Source organism: Heloderma suspectum, chromosome 11 (genome assembly GCF_057233095.1).
Source record: "Heloderma suspectum isolate Gila_16-S chromosome 11, 16-S_ref, whole genome shotgun sequence".
NCBI classification, from domain to species: Eukaryota; Metazoa; Chordata; class Lepidosauria; order Squamata; family Helodermatidae; genus Heloderma; species Heloderma suspectum.
Window position 1 is genome coordinate 5,348,823 of NC_139468.1, and position 21,054 is coordinate 5,369,876.

At 47.3% G+C, this 21,054-nt stretch overlaps 1 protein-coding gene across 3 annotated transcripts; it reads left to right on the plus strand.

Annotated features, from left to right (window-relative positions):
- Positions 1-790: 790 nt before the first annotated feature.
- On the plus strand, positions 791-17,363 carry GTF2A2 (general transcription factor IIA subunit 2). 3 transcript variants are annotated; one of them, XM_084816703.1, is made up of 6 exons: positions 791-925; positions 2,573-2,716; positions 4,378-4,520; positions 5,165-5,269; positions 6,415-6,541; positions 16,019-16,566. In XM_084816703.1, exons 3-6 carry the CDS (start codon positions 4,449-4,451, stop codon positions 16,042-16,044), a joined length of 330 nt encoding a protein of 109 aa, XP_084672829.1. In that variant the 5' UTR covers positions 791-925; positions 2,573-2,716; positions 4,378-4,448; the 3' UTR covers positions 16,045-16,566. The 3 variants fall into 3 exon arrangements, with proteins under 3 accessions (XP_084672829.1, XP_084672828.1, XP_084672830.1); XM_084816702.1 differs by lacking the exon at positions 2,573-2,716 and having other exon boundaries at positions 16,019-17,363; XM_084816704.1 differs by lacking the exon at positions 2,573-2,716 and having other exon boundaries at positions 791-845; positions 16,019-16,343.
- Positions 17,364-21,054: the final 3,691 nt, after the last annotated feature.

The following is a 21,054-nucleotide window of genomic DNA, read 5'->3' on the forward strand; positions in this document are numbered from 1 at the left end:
CTGTCCAGACGTGTGGGGGCTGCAACCCAGTCCCAACACATCTGGCGGGCACCAGGTTGGGGAAAGGCCGAGTTAAGGTATGGTTCTATCAGTCCAAGAGACTTATCTGAGGAAGGAGGCTATAATTTGCCTGGAAAGTGGGCTAAAAATCCGATAAACGCCCACGAGGACATTTAAGCTGCTGGGAAAAGGCTCAGCTTCGAGCATCGAACCAAAATGCCACTGCACATGTGCAGAGTGTCCTTTCCTACCGGCACGATCCCAAAACAGGCAGGCACGTTTTGGGATCGTGCCCGGCCAGCATCCCACCCTGGATGCTTCCTCGGGAGACATTCCCAGCGCCATCGGTGGGGCTTGATCATGAGCAAATCCGCGCAATGGGGGCAGTGGGCGGACAGGAAGGGGTGGGGGGGGGGCCACCAGAAAATTCGGCATGGGGAAAGAAAGGGGTTTCGGGGATTTGGGGGAAATTTCGGGAGAAGCTGCTCCCCCCCCCCGGCTTGTTCTGGGCTTCCCCAGTTCCCCGCCCCAAGCCTTCCCTGCGGCCGGCCCTACGCACGTTTAGCCGCGGGCCAGCCCCGCGTTCTGCCGCGGGCGCGGCGCGCGAGGGAAGCGGCCGCCCCTCAGACCCCGGGGGGCGCCGCCTGCGCCGGGCCGGAGCCCGCTCTTGCCGCACGCCGCTTCCCCTAGATGCGCATGCGCGCACCCCAGCCGACGCCCCGACGGGCGCGGGGACTCTATGGTCGCGTCTTCCGCCTCGCGCTGCTTCCGTTTCCGGGTCGAGCTTTCTGAGGGAGAGAGGAGGGGGACGGGAAAGTGGCGCCAGCGGCGGCGGCAGCGCCTCGGTCGCCCCTTTTCCCGGGCTGCGCAGTGGAAGCGGCGCGAAGAGCCGGACGGGCGCCGCCGCCGCCTTCGTCCCCCTCAGGTGCCGCTTCCTGCCGGGAGGGTTCCCCGCTCGGGCGCCGCCCGGGAGCGGGGAGGCCTCAGCCAGCCGGTCCGGGGAGCCTCTGGGAAGGCGGGGTCGCCGTGGCCTCGCGAGGGCGGCCCGGCCATGTCGGCGGCCCAGAGTAGAGGAGAGGGTCGGGGGCAGCCTGCGGCGGCCGGCCGGCCGGCCGGCTGCCAGGGAGGGAGTCTCCGCGGCGGCGGACCCTCCCTCAGCGCCCGAGACGCGCTTTCGGCCCCGCGGGCCGCTCTGGGCCGCTTTCGCGGCGTGGGGCCTGGTCCAGCTGAGGACGCGGCCCTGGCGAAGAGCCCCGGCGCCCAGCCTTCCTCAGCCGGCCGCGCTGACCGAGCGGAGCTGTAAACGGGCAGAACGGCGCGCCTGGGCCTGAACAAAAGATGTTGGGAGGGGAATCGATGTCGGGGGTGATGAGCCAGTGAATGTGGGGGGGGGGGTGCCGCTCGAACCCTGACAAGGATGTTTCCTATCCGTGTGCAGTTGTAGACCTTCTTTTCTGGCTAAACACGGACGGGGTTGCACCCTTAAGGGAGCAATCCTATGGCTCCTAGGCGTTGTCTGAGAGGCCATAGGATACTGGGAATTCCCTCCTCAGAGGTCAGAGGCAGCGCTCCTCCCCTGCCCCCTCACAGCTGGCACAGGAGGAGCTGCGCCGGTGCCCTCTGAAGTCAGAAAAGCAGCCTCCGAGGGGGGCATTTCAGGAAGAGGCTGGAGAGGCCGGGATACGAGCAGTCCTGAGCCTCTTCCAGCCTCCTTCCCTCCGCCTCCAGAGTGCCACCGCTAGACAGTCTAAAAAGCCTGTCTAGCAAAAAATGCAGGGCAAGGGAACAGGGAGGCGAAGATCACCTCCTCCACTCCTCCTGCCCTGGATTGGATGATCGGAAGCCTCCGAGTTTGGGGGCTTCCGATCACCAAGGGCACAATTGGTAGGATTGCTCCCTAATTTGCTTTGTTGTTTTTGCAAATTGCTGTACTACTACTACCTCATCGTCATCATAATTGAAGCGTGTTGCGCTTAACTTAAGTCCCGTTGATTTAAATGGGGATGTTGTCATGGCTAGCTTGACCCATTGGTTTCTTTGGGACCTGAATGCAACTTACTATATTCTGTATCTAACACAACAAGTCTTCGTGGTGCCTCTAAAGAACAATAGTTATTATGGTATCAGCTTTTGTGAACTAGAGTCCAATACATCAAGTGCATAAAGTATTAATGTTAATGGGGTGGGGTTTGATATAGATATACACACATGCACACGAAACATCCCCATATATATATACATACATATATATGTATGTATGTATATATCTAGGCACAGGATGACAATGAAATACAGAAAGTTAATTCTTTGACAGTCTGTTAGAGCTTAAATTAATGCAGAAGAAGCACAGTGACCATAAAGCTTACATATATTTCGAAGAAGCATAGGGGCTATTATTGCTGTGCTTATTTTGCATACATTTCCATTTTAATAGAATTGTCATTAATGCTGCATCCCAGGCACTGTGGGATATGTTAGATCTCCCCCTCGTGGGGGGGGGGGGGATCCAACCTTAACATTCCCCTCCCAACTGCTGTGGAAACCTCTGAGGCCAGTTCTTCTCCACCATCAGAATTCTGACATCAGAGAGGGGGAAAAGAAAGTCTACCCGGGGTTGTCTTCGGAGCAGTTGTGAATCCACAGCCCTCCTGATCCCCAAACATACCCGCCAAAGTGAATGAGCTCCCACTACCACAGGCAGGATTGCTGTGAGAGTGTATGTTTTGTATTTCATTCTCATTTGACCAAATGGTTTATGTTTTTTTCTGTGCACCAGTATCTATATATACCTGCGAACTGGGAATAATGCTTCATGTATCTGAAGAAGTGAACCGTTCCTCAAAAGCTTAACCCATAACAAATTTGCTAAACTGCCAGAAGACTCTGTTGTTTTCTCCACAACAGACTAACAGAACTATCTCCTAGAAAGAAAAAATTAATAGTAAATCTGGTGGTACTATTACGAACAGTAATAATATTTAATGCTAGCTGACATTTTATAATTAATAATTCTTGTTCTTGTGGTGTTTTTAAATTGAACGGTGCTCCTAAAACATTCCTGTTTACTATTGTGATTTGTTTATCTTGTAGCAGTGAATTAAACATATGGAGAAGTATTTCCATTTGTTTGTTCTGCATCTGAGTCATCTTCATTGGCTGAGCTCTAGTCTGATGAGCTGTTTGCTTTTTTGTGGCAGTGAACCCTATGATTTGGAGTATATTGAGTATCTACATAGATTAATAGTAGTAGATTATATTGGGTAGTGCTGCGGAAATCTGCTTTTAAGGTAGACTAGGCAGAACTAAGAAGGACTAAAAACTTTGATTCTAACTGTTCAGGAGTCCATTTTACATAAAATAAAGTTGACAGCTGCTCTCTTCTAGATTCAACAAAAGGCCCTTGAATTATTTGGTCTGGCATCAGTTCATTTGAAACTGGTCTATGTTAGTTTCAGGTTGAATTGCTCAGCATTGCGCAATGTGTACCTATAGGCTTGCCAACTTTTCTTGCTGCACATGCAAAAGTTAAGCAGGCGATACTTCCCTATTCACTTTATCTTCATTTGCTTAACTTAACATGTCAAGGCTATATTTAAAGGCCCAGGAACCAGGCAAGTAAAAAATGGCAAGGACAGTCCTAGTGTGTGTGCGTGTGTGCGCGCCTCATCTTCATCTATTTATAATATTTCTGTGGGCATCTTACAGCTTGCTTTATTAGCAGCTTAAGAATGGTGGAGTAGAGAGGTGGCCTGGTTCTAAAACATTCTTATAGAACATCACCTCTCCAGAATATCCCTTCCACCTACCAGAAGGCTAGTAAATAAAGCTCCATGATTGAGGTAGAGTTATAATTAAATTCAGAAGATCTTAATGTACCCAAGGCGAAACACATGGTTCAAAGTTCTTACACATTTCCACAGTGGTGGAGGGCCATAGCCAGCCCTTGACTTCGGTAGTATGGGAACACAAGAGATCTATTTGTTTAGGCACTGCTGGGCACATGTTGTACTTTGCCCCAGCCTTGAAGAATAATGTGTGAGCAATACTTCACTTGTGGACAAACTGTGTTTCTAACCCAGGGTGGGCAGCCTAGTTCCCTCCAGGTATTTTGGACTACAACTCCCGTCAGTCTCAACCACCATGGCCAATAGAGCTGTAGTCCAAGGCATCTGGACAACACTAGTTGCCCACTCTTGTTCTGACCTACGTCCCATTTCTTTCCTTCATCATATTGATCCTGTATGTGACCACTTTAACTTCCATTTTTTTTGTTTATGAACCAAGGACTATGGTTGAGAACCCTGCTATCACAGTTTGTACATTACATGCTTTCCCCTCCCCTGGCTAGCTCAGTAACTGTTATGCTGGATTTCCTAGGTCTTTGGTGAAAGTTAGGGCATCTTCAGATCTGTGCATGATCAGCAACGGTTTTGCCATTCACCTGAGCCATGGCCTACCAGCTATATAGAAACACCACGCTGGGAAACAGTCTTCAGGAGAGCCTGGATGAACTCATACAGGTAGGGTCTAGACCTGCTTTGCCCCAGTAAGTCAGAACATCCCAGTGGTGTATAAATGCTTTATGTTCAAGCCACAATAGGTGTTCAAGGTATGACTGGATGAGATGTAGTTGGGCTTACTGTTGACTGCTCTTCCACATCCTCGGTTATAAGCAAAGATTAAAAACATCAGTGTGATGGTAAAAGGAAATTCACAAAGGAAGATGGGCCCACTAACTTTTCAGTGCAGCCATAGAATTTTAAAATGTAACCTGTAAATGAAAACAAAGGTTTGCTCACTGGCATGCTCATTACCAGAAACCAAATACTGTGCTTGCTGACCTAGTAAAAAATGTAAATGGGCAGAATTGCACACACAGGCCTGAATAAAAGATGTTAAGAGGGTAATTAATGTTTCTAGTGAAAATTCAGTGAAAGTGAGAAACCAAGTTGCATTGTGTTGTTTGAAATCTGGCAAGGAAATTTTGTATCTATATACTAGGAGAGCTGTGAAAGCAGTAATTTGGGGGGAGCTTTGTTTCACTATTAGAATGTGAATACATAAACAGAAAACTATAATCCAAAGATTTTGGAAATATGAGTTTGTATCTGTCTTGACTGTCATTTGTCCTTAAACCTGAAAGATTCTATCTTCCCTCTTTCAGTCTCAGCAGATCACCCCCCAGCTTGCACTTAAAGTACTTCTGCAGTTTGACAAAGCTATTAACTCTGCATTGGCACAGCGGGTCAGAAACAGAGTCAATTTCAGGGTAAGAACGCTAATGCTAGATAGGAGGAGCAAATGGTTTCCATGTTTGCTATAACTTCTGCTGTGGATCCAAGCCTTACATACCTACGGAATGCCCTCTGCGAGCCTGAAATGAAGTTGGAGAGGCAAGGGCTGAGGAAGTTTCGGCAGAAACAGGGAGGGGGTTGTGAAGTTGGATCTCCCCCGCCCCCGAGAGGTCAGACCCCTCTCTCCATCCTCAAACAGGAGATCTGAAACATCCTATGGCTTCTGGAACATCCTCCCAGGGGCCATAGGAACATAGGAAGTTGCCTTGCAATGCCTTACACAGTTGGTCCAAATAGCCCAGTATTGCCAACACAGTCTGGCAGCAGTTCTCCAGAGTTTCAAGCTGATGTTTTTCCAGCCCTGCCTGGAGATCAAACCTGGTGGGACCTTCTAAATGCAAAGCAGGGGCTCTACCACTGAGCTACCTTAGGGTTGTGGTTTCAAACACAACTAAAATGCCCACCAACATAAAATACTCTTGGAGCTTGTTTAAAAGTAGGAAAAGAGGGATCCTAAGAAACCTCTCTTGGGAGGCTGATCCATAGTTTATAATGCTGTGTCATTAAGGGTGCAGCCCTATGCATATTTGGTAACAGCTTGGCTTACCAGCTTTTTCAGTCTATTCCAAAACAGAGCAACCACCTTTACATAGCAGAAGCACAGTTCTATTTACTAATCAGTTCTCTGTAAAGAGAAATGCTCAAGATCCCATACAAGGTGCACAAAACAACTTTGTAAAGTAATGTAACACTTGAAATCGAGAGGCTAGCTCTGCTGAATGACGTGGTTTAGAGGCTGAGCCAAGCAATTAAGGATAGTTGCAAAGGGGAAGGGAGGCCAGATTAAAATAATATGGGAGAATTCTGAAGCTAAAATAACCCATCTCTCGTTCTTATGAATCTGGCATTCCTCCGTTCAAACTTTCCCATTTATTTGGTGCTAATGTTCTTTCAACTACCACAAGGAGGCACTCTGTGTATAACCTTTCTCAGGGCATATGTGGGATGAGGAGAAGGTGGCTTCAAGGGCATGAAGTCCAGACGACACAACTCTAGAGAAGCTATTTGTAGCAAGTGTGCTTGCACTTACTCAGACATTCTCCTCTTTTTCCTCCTGAAGGGCTCTCTGAACACATACAGATTCTGTGACAACGTTTGGACATTTGTACTGAACGACGTTGAGTTCAGAGAGGTCACTGAGCTTGTGAAAGTGGATAAAGTGAAAATAGTAGCCTGTGATGGGAAAAGTAAGTTCTGGACTATGATGTGTGTAGAGATGCTGAGGCCAAATGGCAGAAGAGCAACGCCACTCATAGCTCTTGAGAGTGTGTGCGTGCGTGCAAATTACAGCCGTGGGTAGAGGCGCGAATCTATGTGGAAAATCTTGTGTAAAGGATAGAAAACACTTTTTCCTCTGCCCTTAAGTATCTCACTGATGCTTCCTAAAAAAAAGTCCTTGCATTTGAAGGATTTCTTTTCCAAACAAGGGAGTTCCTGCATCTCCTGCCATTAAGTCCTACTTAAAATGGTCTTCCCTGCACCAGGGGTGGGCAGAAAGTAGATCTCCAGATGTTTTGGAGTTCAATTCCCAGCATTCTTGACTATTGACCATGCTGGCAACGGCTTCTGGGAGTTGAAGTCTAAAACATCTGGAGATCTACCTTTTGTTCACCCCTGCTCTACACCAGGATGGAATTATGTGACAAGAATGCATTCAAAGGTTTCATCTAATAACAGGTGGCAAACATTTCTTTTATATTTATAGCCTGCTTTTTAGCCAAGAATGGCTCCCAGCAGGACTTTCAATTTCAACATCGTTATAAAGGGTACACTATATTGGGACACAATTAGGATACTATGCATGTTTAGATAGGAAAAAAAATCCAGCTCCCAGCATTCCCCAACCAGCCATACTGGCTGGGGAATGCTGGGAGTTGTAGGACTTTATTCTGTCTGAACATACATAGGATTGTGGCCTTAGGGTAGTAAACATGTGTGTGGCTTGGAAGGGGAAGAAGGAGCTGCCTGATGGTCAAGATGGAAACCCACTCACGTAGCACCTAATCATTTGGTTAGTAAGATCCTATTGGCTAAAATGAGCTTAATCTCTATCATTCTGTGTGTCTGGGTTCCCTGCACAACAAACTGTATTCCTAGCACAATGTTTTGAAGCATGAGACATTTATATTTTTTTTAAAAAACTTCTTAGATCTCACGAATGCAGCAAAATGATGTGCTGGCCACATGTGTCGGCCCAAAAGCCAGCTGATTTGGGGCATGGATTTCTAGGCAGGTCTCCAATGCACATTTTTCTCAAGAATTATTTATTTCTATACTGCCCAATAGCCAAAGCTCTCTGGGCGGTTCACAAAAATTAAAACCACAAAGTACAATATAAAATATGAAAATCTAAAACTACATTATAAAAGTACAACCAGAATAAAACCTAGCAGCAATGCAGAGACTTAAAATACAGATTTAAAACAGCAGAGCTAAAAGACCTGAGTGCTAAAATGCTGGGAAAATAAAAAGGTCTTACCTGGTGCCAAAAGGAGTGCAACATAGGTGTGAGGCGAACCTCTCTAGGGAACTCATTCCACAGCCGGGGTGCCACAGCAGAAAAGGCCCTCTTACTGGTTGGTAGCCACCTGCCTCACTTCCCAGGCCTGTTGTCCCTTAATCTTTGCCATTACCTATTCACTTCCTATCCTGCTGTCCAACTGTTATTCACTTCCTATCCTGCTGTCCAACTGTAACCCATTATTCACTTCCTATCCTGTAACCCATTATTCGCTTCCTGTCCTGCTGTCCAACTGTAACCCATATTCATATACTCCCATCTCTGTTTTTCTTTTCTCCTCTCCTGCCCTGTGGCTTTTGAGTAAAGGCTGTTTTGTTTGCAGTCTTGGCAGAATTATAAATGATGCAAAGTAAATACACTCAGCTGGCACAATTCTTAATGGTCCTTGATTGATGTTTGTATAAAGATATTCAAAAAATCATTAAAGCTCCAGGTTATCAAGTGTCCCTTCCCTGATATGAACAAAGCACTTAATGGAACGCTTGGAAGCCTGGCAATTCTGTGTGCTCCAGGCGCACTCCAGTTACGTTTAAGCCCACTGATTTCAAATCTTACAGGCCATTTTGTCCAACTCCCTGCTCAGTGCTGGAAATCCAGAATTGCAGCATCCCCAGCCAAGGACTGTACAGGCTCTGCATAAAGACCTGCAGTGAGAGAGACCCCCCTCCCCTCCCTTACCTGGTTGGATTATGGCCTCTGGGTCCAGAGTGTAAATATGACGTTTTAGGCCCTTTAATTCCACTCTCCTCTGCGCTCCCCTGTGAAGTAAAGAGCTCCATAAAACCAAACTCAGCCCATCAGTCATGGCCTATGAGGTGGTTGAAAGCCCTTCTGATCTTGCAGTCCTGGGTAGAAATCAAAAACAGGAATTGTTGTTTATTTGAGCCCTGTTGGCTTGGTGACTTGCAGGTTGTGCAGGCGCTGGACTTAAGTGTCAGCTTGGGAGAGCCATTGTTTGAAGCATTGGCTGTGATCATATTTGTAACAGCCACCTGAAAGTGCAGACGTTGCCAATCTCACAGTAAGATGGGAAGAACATGAGAAGAGCCTTGCTGGATGAGGCTAAGGGTCCATCTAGTTCAGCATCTGTTTCCCACAGTGGTCAGCCAGATACTTCCAGGGAGCTCTCAGTAAGACAATGAAGGCGATAGTCCCTCACTCACCATCGACACCGCCCCCCCAGCAAGTGTTATTCAGGGGTGCACTGCTGTTGAACATAGAGGTTCCATTCAGTAAACCTAGCCATCGGTAGACGTCCTGCTCCTCCATTGATTTGTCTACTCCCCTTGAAGGCCATTTAAGGCCATGACCATCACCACATCTTGTGGTAGCAAATTCCATACATGCATTGCATGGAGAAGTACTTTATTTTGTCTGTCCTTCATCTTCTGGACATCAATTTCATTGGTTGACCTAGTGTTATGGCAGAGGGAGAATAACTTCTCTTCCCACACGATGCATAATTTTATAACATCAACACGGTCCCCTTTGGCTGCCTTTTTCTAACTAAAACGCCCCAGTTTCTTTGGTCTTTCCTCCTAGAGAAGATGTTCCAACCTCCTGATCACATTGGTTGCCGTTTTCTGCACCTTTTCAAGCTCTGTGATGCATCCTTTTTGAGATGGCCCAAACTGCGTACAGTATTCCAAATACAGCCACTCTGTTGTAAGACCCCCTGTCACAAAGAACAGAACGTAATACTGCTTCCTTTCACTCTGGATGACACCTGCAGGTGTCTGGAGAGTCTTTCCCTTTGGTGCAGTTCTTTTGCAACAGTGGTCCAGGTGCAGATGAGTCTTGGCTTCACGCAGCTGTTGTGTGGAGCCTCACGAATTTTCGCGTCCTTTCTGAGGCTTGAGTAGTAGCAAACAGGCAAGAACTCTCAATCCCAGGTTGGTATTTCTGGGGCTGATGCTGCAGGTTGAATCAGCTGGTTTATGTCTCTACAGCTTGTGGGCGTTCATGCCGCAAAAAAATTCTTAGTCCTTAAGGTAGCAGAAAATGGGCAAAGTCTCAAATTGGTACTGAAAAATGGATTTAATGAAATGGTGAAATGTCCTTACAAAATAAGGAGATGGCCAACATTTTGCCTTTTCCTTTCCTTATGTTTGTGCTGCCCGCTTTTTTACCTTGGCCCTTAAGGTGCCAGAAAACTGTCATGTTTGTTTGTGGAGTCTTTGATCGCCTCATACATAAGGTTGCCATCTAAGCAGAAGACCCCAACTGTGCCTGCTATTGTGCCTTTGACAGCAGCTTCATCTGCATAAATCAGCAGGTGTGTGACTCTCCTGGTGTGGAGTTAAACAGTATCCCCTGCTGATGCCTCCAGATCAGGGGCTGCTTAAACACTGGTGTCCCTTGACTCCTACAGCATTGCCTGCTTGCTTAAAGACTTAAATGCCTTACTAAAAACCTGTTGATCTTCCTCGGACACATGAATATGATTTATGTGACTTTAATGATGCAATGTCAAGTGCTGGAAGGTTTCAAAGGTTGTGATGAGATGGACGACAGCCATTCTGTAAAATTTTAACTTGAGAATGCAAACTTCCTGAGCTGGGTTGGTTTGACAGCCTTCTGATGTCTCCCTCTTACTCAGCCCATTTGTTTGGTCTGTGCAGCTACAAACATTTATTTATTTATTTATTCATTCATTCATTTCATTTCTATACCGCCCAATAGCCAAAGCTCTCTGGGCAGTTCACAAAAATTAAAACCAAACAACGCACAATAAAACAATTTAAAATATATAGAACATTAAAACCACAATATAACAATACAACCACAATAAAACCTAGCAGCAGTGCAAGAGTTTAAAATACAGATTTAAAACAGCAAAGATAAAAATTTAGAATGCTAAAATGCCTGGGAAAATAAAAAGGTCTTCACCTGGCGCCGAAAGGAATACAATGTAGGCGCCAGGTGAACCTCACTAGGGAGCTCATTCCAGAGCCGGGGTGCCACAGCAGAAAAAGCCCTCCTCCTAGTAGCCACCCACCTCACTTCCTTTGGCAGGGGCTCACGGAGAAGGGCCGCTGATGATGATCTTAAGTTCCGGGCAGGCACATATGGGAGGAGGCGATCCTTCAGGTAACCTGGCCCCAAGCCGTTAAGGGCTTTGAATGTTAACACCAGCACTTTGAATCGGGCCCGGAAATGGACTGGCAGCCAGTGCAGCTGGAAAAGTACTGGCGTAATATGAGCACGCAGGCCAGTCCCTGTTAACAATCTTGCTGCCCTATTTTGGACCAGCTGAAGTTTCCGGACCGTTTTCAAAGGCAGCCCCACGTATAACGCATTGCAGTAATCCAGACGAGAAGTTATCAGAGCATGGATAACTGTAGCAAGGCTATCTCTGTCCAGATAAGGGCGTAGTTGGTATACCAGCCTAAGCTGATAAAAAGTGCTCCATGCCACTGAGTTCACCTGTGCCTCAAGTGACAGTTCTGGATCCAAGAGCACCCCCAAACTACGAACGTGATCCTTTAGGGGGAGTGCAACCCCCTCCAAAACAGGTTGAATATCACCTAGCCGGGCAGACGAACCACCCACTAACAGTACCTCCGTCTTGTCTGGATTGAGTTTCAGTTTATTATTTATTTATTTATTAAATTTATTAATTGCCCATCTGGCTGGTCACCCAGCCACTCTGGGCGATGTACAACACACCATAAAACAATTTAAAACAATAAAATTCTACCATAATTTTTTTTTTTAAATACCCTAACCCACCCCAAATGCCTGCCTGAACAACCACGTTTTTAATGCACGACGGAAGCTCATTAAAGAGGGGGCATGACGGAGTTCCCTAGGGAGGGAGTTCCACAGAGTGGGGGCCACCACAGAAAAGGCCCTCTCCCTCGTCCCCACCAGTCTAGCTGTCCTGGCTGATGGGACAGAGAGAAGGCCATCCGAGGCTGATGTTGTTAAGCAGCCTGTCTGGTGCTGCTGGAGGCGCTCCTTAAGATAGGCTGGGCCGGAACCATATAGGGTTTTAAAGGTCAAAACCAACACCTTGAATTTGGCCCGGAAAACAACTGGTAACCAGTGCAACTCCTTCAGCACTGGAGTGATGTGATCTCGCCGGCGGCTGCCTTTAATCAGGCGAGCCGCCGCGTTCTGTACCAGCTGCAGCTTCCAAACCGTCTTCAAGGGTAACCCCACGTAGAGCGCATTACAGTAATCTAAACGAGAGGAGACCAGGGCATGTACTACCGATGGGAGCAGATGGTCGGGAAGGAAGGGGCGCAGTCGCCGTATCAGATGAAGTTGATACAGCGCTGTCCGGCTCACAGCTGACACCTGAGCCTCCATGGACAGCTGGGAGTCCAAAATGACCCCCAGGCTGCGGACCTGGTCTTTCAAGGGTAGCCGTACCCCATTCAACACCAGGTCAACATCCCCCAGCCTCCTCTTGTCTCCCACCAAAAGTACCTCGGTCTTGTCAGGGTTCAGCTTCAGCTTATTCCTCCCCATCCAGCCACTCACCGTCTCCAGACCTTTGGACAGGGATTCTACGGCCAACCTTGGTGAAGATTTGAATGAGAGGTAGAGCTGTGTGTCATCCGCATATTGATGACACTGCACCCCAAACCTCCTGATGATAGCCCCCAGTGGCTTCACATAGATGTTAAATAGCATTGGGGAGAGGATGGAACCCTGTGGCACCCCACAAGTAAGTGGCCACGGGTCCGAAACCTCCTCTCCCAGTGCTACCCTCTGGTACCTGCCGGAGAGGAAGGACCGGAACCACCGCAATACAGTGTCTCCAATGCCCAACCCCTCCAGGCGGTCCAGGAGGATACCGTGGTCAACGGTATCAAAAGCCGCTGAGAGGTCGAGGAGAACAAGGAAGGAGCATTCATCCCTATCCAGAGCCATCCTCATATCATCCACCAAGGCGACCGAGGCCGTGTCTGTCCCATGCCCAGGCCTGAAGCCCGACTGAAATGGGTCTAGATAATCAGTTTCTTCCAAGTGTGCCTTCAACTGCACCGCCACCACCCGCTCAATCACCTTGCCCAAAAATGGCAGATTTGAGACTGGGCGAAAGTTGTTCAGAACTTGAGGATCCAAGGAGGGCTTCTTTAAGAGCGGTCTTATCACTGCCTCCTTGAGGGCTGATGGCATCACTCCCTCCTCAAGGGAGGCGTTCACCACCGCCTTGATCCCCTCACCCAGTCTCTCTCTGCAGCTCATAATGAGCCAAGATGGGCAAGGATCAAGTAAGCAGGTGGTCGGCCTTACAGATGAAAGCACCTTGTCCATTTCATCAGGAGGAAGAAGCTGGAACCGATCCCACAAAACCGGTTTGCCACAGGCCGCCTCTTGCTCACTAACTGTATCCACAGTGTGCAGAGTAACACACCTAATCTGATCAATTTTATCTGCAAAGTGCCTTGCCAAAGCCTCACAGGAGGCCTTAGAATGCTCCAGTGGTTCCGGAGCCACAGGACCGACCAGGCTCCGGACCACTTGGAACAGCCTCCTGGGACAGCACTCTGCAGACGCGATGGAGGCAGCATAATATTCCTTTTTTGCTGCCTTCACCGCCACGTGATAGGCTGAAGATACAGCTCTAGCCCGTGTCTGATCGTCTTTGGAGCGAGACTTCCGCCACCGGCGCTCTAGCCGTCTCACCTCCTGTTTCAGAGCTCGTAACCGCGGATTGAACCATGGTGCAGTCCGAGCCCTGTTCAGGGGGAGAGGGCGTTTCGTAGCCACCCGATCTAATGCCCCAGTGATTGCGGCGTTCCAGCCACCCACCAGGGTCTCGACCGAGTGGCCGTTGGCATGCCCCAGAGAATCCCCAAGCGCGTTCAGGAATCCATTTGGATCCATAAGACGCCTGGGGCGGACCATTTTAATGGGTCCTCCACCCCTGCGGAGGGGTTGTGGAACCGAGAAGTCCAACATCACCAGATAGTGATCTGACCATGACAAGGGGGTGGTGAATATACCCCCGACTTCCAGGTCACTCCCCGCCTCTCCAGAAACAAACACAAGGTCTAGTGCACGACCGGCTACATGGGTGGGCCCAGTTAGAATATGGTGCAGCTCCCAGGAGGCCATGGTCTCCATGAAGTCCCAAGGTGCTCCTGTGAGGATGGCCTCCGAATGTACGTTGAAGTCCCCCAACACCAGTAAGGTAGGGGACTGTACACGCACATCAGAGACCACCTCAAGCACCTCGGCCAGGGAGTCAGTCGTGCAGCGGGGTGGACGGTACACGAGCAGAATCCCCAGGCTGCCCTTCGGGCCCAACCTCCAGTACATGCACTCAGCAACCTTGGTCTCCCTTGGTCTTCTGGAGAGGACCTTGGTCTCCCGGAGAGGGGGTCTGGTGAAGACCAGACCCACAGTCCATTACCGTGCCCAGGCACTGATTCAGAATAGCCACTGCCTCACCTGGTTTTGATGAGAAAGAGAGGTAGAGCTGGGTGTCATCTGCATATTGATGGCACCTCAGCCCACACCTCCGGATAACCTCCCCCAGCGGTTTCATGTAGATGTTAAACAGCATGGGGGATAAAATAGAGCCCTGTGGAACCCCATGGCATAATTTCCATGGCACAGAGCAATAATCCCCCAGCACCACCTTCTGGAATCGGCCATCCAAGTAGGAGCGGAACCACTGTAGTGCAGTGCCTCCAACTCCTAACCCAGACAACCTATCCAGAAGGATACCATGGTCGATGGTATCGAAAGCCGCTGAGAGGTCCAGGAGAATCAACAGGGTCGCACTCCCCCTGTCCCTCTCCCGGCAGAGGTCATCCCACAGGGCGACCAAGGCAGTTTCCGTTCCAAAACCAGGCCTGAAGCCCGATTGAAATGGATCTAGATAATCCGTTTCATTCAAGAGTGCCTGGAGCTGTCCTACCACCACCCGCTCAAGCACCTTGCCCAGGAAGGGGATGTTGGCCACGGTCCTATAATGCCAAGGAAAGTTCATTTACGCATTCATGGTTCAATAATTTTAATTCATACAGTGCTAGCAAAATGCCTGCTGTTGTGATGGATGGGGGGACTGGTGGGTGGCAAAGAGTGGGGTCATATATATTGCAAGGACCAGTGGAGAAGGCGGTACAGTGGAACTTGTCCTGTCTATGTGCATGCACGCGTGCACACCCACTCTCTCATTCTCCCTCTCCTACCTCTTCTTGCACTTTAGGGTTCCTTATCAGTGGAGGGAGGGGAGCAGCTTTTGCCCTCACCCCAGCTCTGTCCCCCCAAGGGCAGTGCTTTGCTTTTTCTCTTAGAACTGAATGGCAACCCTTGGGGGAAGTAAAGGGTGTGTACTTTGAGAGACCTGTGGGGTAGGGGCTAAACTTACCCCGAACGGCTTCAGTTTCGCAAAGGGATATGGGTTTTCCCCTCCCCCAGCGGTCTTAACTGCAGCTTATTTACTCTTGACATTTGTATCCCGCCCTTCCTCCAAACACCTCAAGGTGGGGCACTGCCTCACAACAGTCCTGTGAGGCGGTATGGGCTACAGCCATGTCAACAATTTAGGGTGCAGTCCTATGCACTTTTAGACAGGAAACAGTCCTACAATTCCCAGCATTCTCCACTCGGCCACGTAGGCCTTTTTTCTGTCTAAACAAGCATGGGACTGTGCCTTTAGTCAGTAATGTGGGTTGCTTTACAGTAACTTAACTGCTACTGCTGGAACATCAAACGGAGGATCCGTTGCTCTGTAGTAGAGCCATATGCTTTGCCTGAGGAAGGTCCCAGGCCCAATCCCCGGTGTCTCAACCCCACTCTCTGAGATCCTTCTCAGCCTGGAAAGACCCCTGGGAAGCCACCGCCAGTCGGAACAAACCCGCCTGGGCTCTACAGACCGGTGGCCTGACTCGGGACAAGGCAGCTTCGTGCGTTCATGAGAGAGCTCAAGGTTTAGACTGAAATGGGACAAGAGAGTAACGTCAACACGAGGCACGTCTCTGTCTCTGTTGCATTCCGGACTCTCAGAACCCCCGTGCCGTTGAGAATAGGGATGTGGGAGATTTGTTTGCCAAATGCTCAGTGTCTCATTCTGGACTTGACATTCCTCCCTTCGATAGGAACAACTCGTTTCAAATTCCTCCTACGTGGACTTCATCTGCCATGTGTGTCTCTTAACTTCAGTTCTTCTCCCTTCTAGATACTGGTACCAATGCTGTGGAGTGAAGAGAAAGCAGCACCTCGGTGCCACCGTTGTCTTTAAGGGGCTGCACTTCCTGGAGAGGAGCATGGCCAGAGACTGTGTCTATGACTATTTTAATGATGCAGACATGAGTAATCCATGCTGGAATGCCTTGTGGAACTGTTGGCAAGATCTCTGTAGAGCATCTTTTGAGTTCACCGCCTAGGGGAGCATGAAGACAAAGAATCTTGCTTTTTAAAAAGAAACAATAAGGATGAAACGCTGTTGCTTTTTGGTTCATCAAGGTAGCTTCAATAAACCTTTTATTTAAAACTTTTAAATGAGTGATGATTAGGCCTGCGTCCCTTTCCCCATGTGCAGGTGTCCTAGGCGGGTTGAAGGAAACTGTGCTCAGCTATGAATCTACAGCCTTAATATGGCCCACATTGTAACTATGTACGAATCTTCTCAATTCAAGAGTTCCACCTCTAGAAATTCTGATGTCACAGAAGGCAGAGTCTTGCTACAATGGAATGCTCTAAATTAGACTATTTCTGTATTTTACCAAGAACGTGTGTTCCAAAGGCTTAATGCTTTACTAGTATAAAAGGTTAGTCCCCCACAAAAGAGAAAGGGAAAGCCAAAATATGCATGTTGTTGTCAAGCTGTGATCCTAGGAACCTTTGGAAGCTTAATGGAGCTTGTCTGTAATGGCAGGTTAGCTTTTCCAGAAGACAGACGGGGACTGTAGCTCAGTGGTGGAGCAGAAGGTCCCAGGTTGAATCCATGGCATCTCTACTTAAAAGGATGAAGTGGCAGGGGCTGAGAGGTACCTCTACTGGAAACCTTAGAGCCCCCTGCCAGGCAAAGTCTGTCTTCCTCTGCAAAGCACACACACAGCAGCCTTCTAATGTCTGCAGTATTTTGTAGTGCAATCTAGCAAGGCCTTGATCATCCTTTCATCCCAGTGTATGGCCTCTGCCATGGTAGGTAAACTGGGGCCATAACAGCATAGGAGGCTTGACCTGAGGAATAGAAGAAGATCAGCACACTAAAGGTTAGGAGACCAATATTAAGAGCCTCAAGAGACATCTCTCCCTGGGCTGTTTTGTTGAATACAAACCTACGATTTGTTGTTGGGTTAATTGTGGGTGCCCAGGTTCTGACATTACAATAACAACCTATGAAAGGGAAGAGATCATACATTGTTAACTGAAGGCAGAAGTGAGCAGCATGACGGAGGCAGTGGATCAGACTCAGAATGCTAGATCTGATCCAGCAGTGCTGCTCTTACAAGTTCCTGAAGGGCAGAATTTTGAAAACTAATGTTCTTCAGAAGTAAAAGCAGGCTCCTTTATAGAGGTAATTCTATGTGTCCAGTGTATTTCAAGGGAGAACCATCTTTGTTAGGTTGGGGCAGGGGTGGAATAAATGGGGAGCCAACAAACCACGACCTTTCACTCTTCCGCAATCAAGGTGGTTCCTCCTCAGATGTGTTGAGCCCATGGAATTGTTACTATCCTTTAGACTTCTGGATTTATAGAATTATTGACAACTAATTTTATGTGCACCTGTTAGCATAACACTTGACATTTTCCACCATAAAATGACCAGATGAGATGGGAACACACTACTTAAGGTCAAGCGTTTCCCTCTGGCTAGTTCTTCCAGACTCCTTGACATCAATCTGAAGACAGCTTCTGTAGCACCTAAACAATTGTGACCCTAACTGAAATCCCATGTTATACTAGTGGGGCCTGCAGCAAAACGTTGCAGGGTGGTGTTCCTAATCAGTGCCCTCTGGATGCCCCATCCCGCCTCCCACCTGGTTTTCCATTTTCTTTCCCCCACCAGGCACTTGTTCAGTCCTTGTTGGGCCGTTTGGATGGTGGTGGGGGAGGTTGTTCCTAAAGTGTGTTTGTACTTCTGCAAGGTTTTGTGTTCCCCCAAGCCTTTCGATGTCTGTCTCGTATACAGGTGGTGCCATTTTGTCTACATAATCAGTGAAAGCTGGAAATGGAGGGAATGATGAGCAAACTGTGGTGTGCTTGTTTCAGTAGGGAAAATCTGACTTGCACCAAGCTTTGCTTTAGAAATTAAGTGTTTGCAGAAGAGGGTAAAAGGTGCCACGGTGGCTTAGTGGTTAAGACGCTGAACTGCAGACTGGAAGGTCGGCAGGTCAGCAGTTCGAGACCCGAGTGCTGCGTGACGGAGTGAGCTCCCGTCTTCAGTACCATCTCCTGCCAACCTAGCAGTTCGAAAGCAAGAAATTGCAAGTAGATAAAGAGGTACCGCCTCGGCGGGAAAGGTAACAGCGTTCCGTGCACCTCGGTGTTCAGTCATGCCGGCCACATGACCACGGAAGCATCTTCGGACAGCGCTGGCTCTTCGGCTTAGAAACGGGGATGAGCACCGCACCCTAGTGTCAGACACGACTGGTTGGGGACACCTTTACCTTTTTAGAAGAGGGTAAACCCCTCTCCATCTTTTAAAAAGAATTAATGTCCAAATTTGGTCCTTCACATATTGGTATAGATCAACACATGGTCAGTGTTTTATCTTAAGTGTGTCTGTATCACGGCCGCTCCTCATCCTTATTTAATTCGTTTAGTGCTGCAATCATTCTATATGATAGATACTTCTTTTAAATTTAAACATACTAAACTATAGCATTGCCATTAATCGATCCAGGGACAATTGAGACTGAAAGTCCAAATCCAGCTCTAGTCTCACCGAAAATGAGCAGTAAGGCTATCTGTGTTCCCCTCCATTGGCACTGGAGGAGTCATCCAGCCTTCTGGGTGGTGCTCAAGTGACCACTGCAGCACAGATTGAGATGTGCATTCACAGCTGCTCAGCTGAAAGCACCTATGCATCAGTCGCCCTGGCCAGATCTGTACACAACTCTGCACTCTGGTTCCACTAATGCCAATGAGAATGTGCTGTTCATTCCCCTCAAAAATCAAGATTTCTCCCCTAAAACTTCAGATGTTTTCTGTCTTCACGCTACATTGATAAGTGATGTTCTTTCACCTGAACCACATTCCATCTGTACACACACCTTTCTTCACAAAACCAAAGCTACGGACATGGCTACTTAGAGTATGTGTGGGTTTTTAAAATTAATCTTTTTATTGTGATTTTTAACAAAACAAATCATGAAGAAGAAAAGAGACAAGATATTACATGCATAAAAATATCAGTGTTGTATTAAATACAACATTCTAAAAAAGACAAAAGTTTATGTGTAAGCTTCAAGAAAAGCAGACCAAGTATATTTATCCATTTGCGAGTGATGCCTATGTACCACCCGTTCAGATGTTAATAGTGTTATTAGGTCCTCAATCCACTGCATTATGGGAGGTGAACATTTGTCCTTCTGTTGTTGTAATACCGGTCCGGCTGTCAAAAGGGCTCAGAAAATCCATTTGCTCTGACCATGCGTTAACTTGCAAGAAACCAGTAAATAGTTTTGGAGGATATGTACATCATTCAATATTAAAAGAGTCTGCCAGTACAAAGTTTATCTGTATTACGACCTTCCAGAAGGAGGCAACTATTGGGCATTGCCAAAACATGGATAAAAGAAGCGTTAGCTGTATTACGCCTCCAACAATTATGCAAAGTAGACAAACGCTTATTTAAAAGATGTTGTGGAGTCCAATAAACCCAAACCAAGATTTTTTGCTGAATAAGGCGTAGCCTACTATGCACAGATGCTTCAGGTACAAACGCTAAAACAATGATCCATCAATTAGGCAAAATGGGGCAATCCAATTCTCTATTTATGGCTATCTTAACAGTGAGTATCATTTATTTTACTGATAACATTTATATACATGAATCGTGGGTCGATATGTCTGATCAGCCGCTATAAGTGTTTCCAGTAACAATGGAGACTCAAGCTGTAAAAGCGGCTGGACCAAACCTAGACTCCCAACAAGTGTTGCAATTACAAGTATTGCCATTCAGCCATAGCAGGTAAATTGTATTTAGCATGCTAATTAGAAAATGACAGACCATCGTCTAGACCTAATAATTGATCCAGGGTAAAAATCAACTTACTGTCTCCACCCACCACAAAAACATTTTTCTTTCCAATTTTAAAATCTGGATTTCGCCATAAAGCATGAGAAAATGGATCAAACTGCAATTGACATGATATTATATTCCACACCTCCCTAACAGGTGGAATTGTGGGAGGGGGGTTGTCTGTTCTAATACACCAAGAACCTAATGCCGTCTATTTGGAAAGAGGGTCCAAAGAGAAGGATTCCAGAATCGACCAAGGTGAAAATCTAATAGGACTGGAAAATACCAAAATTGAGTACAAGTCAACAAATAGGTTTGATGGTATAAAGCAAGGTCCAGAAAGCCAACCCCTCCTTCTTGAACTGGAAGTTGCATCCATTTCAGAGATATTCGAGGTGAAGACCCCCACCCCAATTTATGAAACAAAACACTGAATTTTTGGAAATATTTGCCAGGTATTGGTAGAAGAATCCCATGTATAACAGAAACAATTCAAGGAAACAATCTTTCTAGCTGCAAAACCAAAAGTCCTTCATAATGGGGCTGAGTTTAACACCCTGAAACTAATATTTGGATGCACTCTTGTGCCTTTGAGCACATGTCCATTTCTTTTGGAGGAACTTGAGCAAATTTAACTGTTCTTTAAGGATAGATGCTTAAAACCAGGGGTTCATGTTCCTTGTAGGACATCCCAAACCAACAACATTTCCTGCTGTCAACCAAATTCTTAATCCATTTATTTGATGGAAAAGGCTTTCTCCATTCTCTCTCCCTCTCTCATGCAGTATCATATAGAAGATGATGCTACAACATGCATGGATCATAAAATGAAGTATCCTTCTTGCCTCAGAATGATTTTATATGTGTAAATTCAGGCAAATTTAAGAGATCAGCCACAACTCATAATGATGAACAGAGTAAGATTTATGTAATCAGGTGACAATCCTAGTTCCTTTTAGGAACATAGAAAGCTGCCTTTTACCAAGACAGGCCATGGGTCTATCTAGCCCAGTATTGTCGAT

Excerpts from the sequence above, each read along its gene's own strand:
- GTF2A2 (XM_084816702.1), top strand. The coding sequence starts at position 4,449 with ATGGCCTACCAGCTATATAGAAACACCACGCTGGGAAACAGTCTTCAG. Across the intron at positions 5,270-6,414 it reads GAAACAGAGTCAATTTCAGG|GGCTCTCTGAACACATACAG; the intron begins GTAAGAACGCTA and ends TTCCTCCTGAAG. Across the intron at positions 6,542-16,018 it reads AGTAGCCTGTGATGGGAAAA|ATACTGGTACCAATGCTGTG; the intron begins GTAAGTTCTGGA and ends TCTCCCTTCTAG.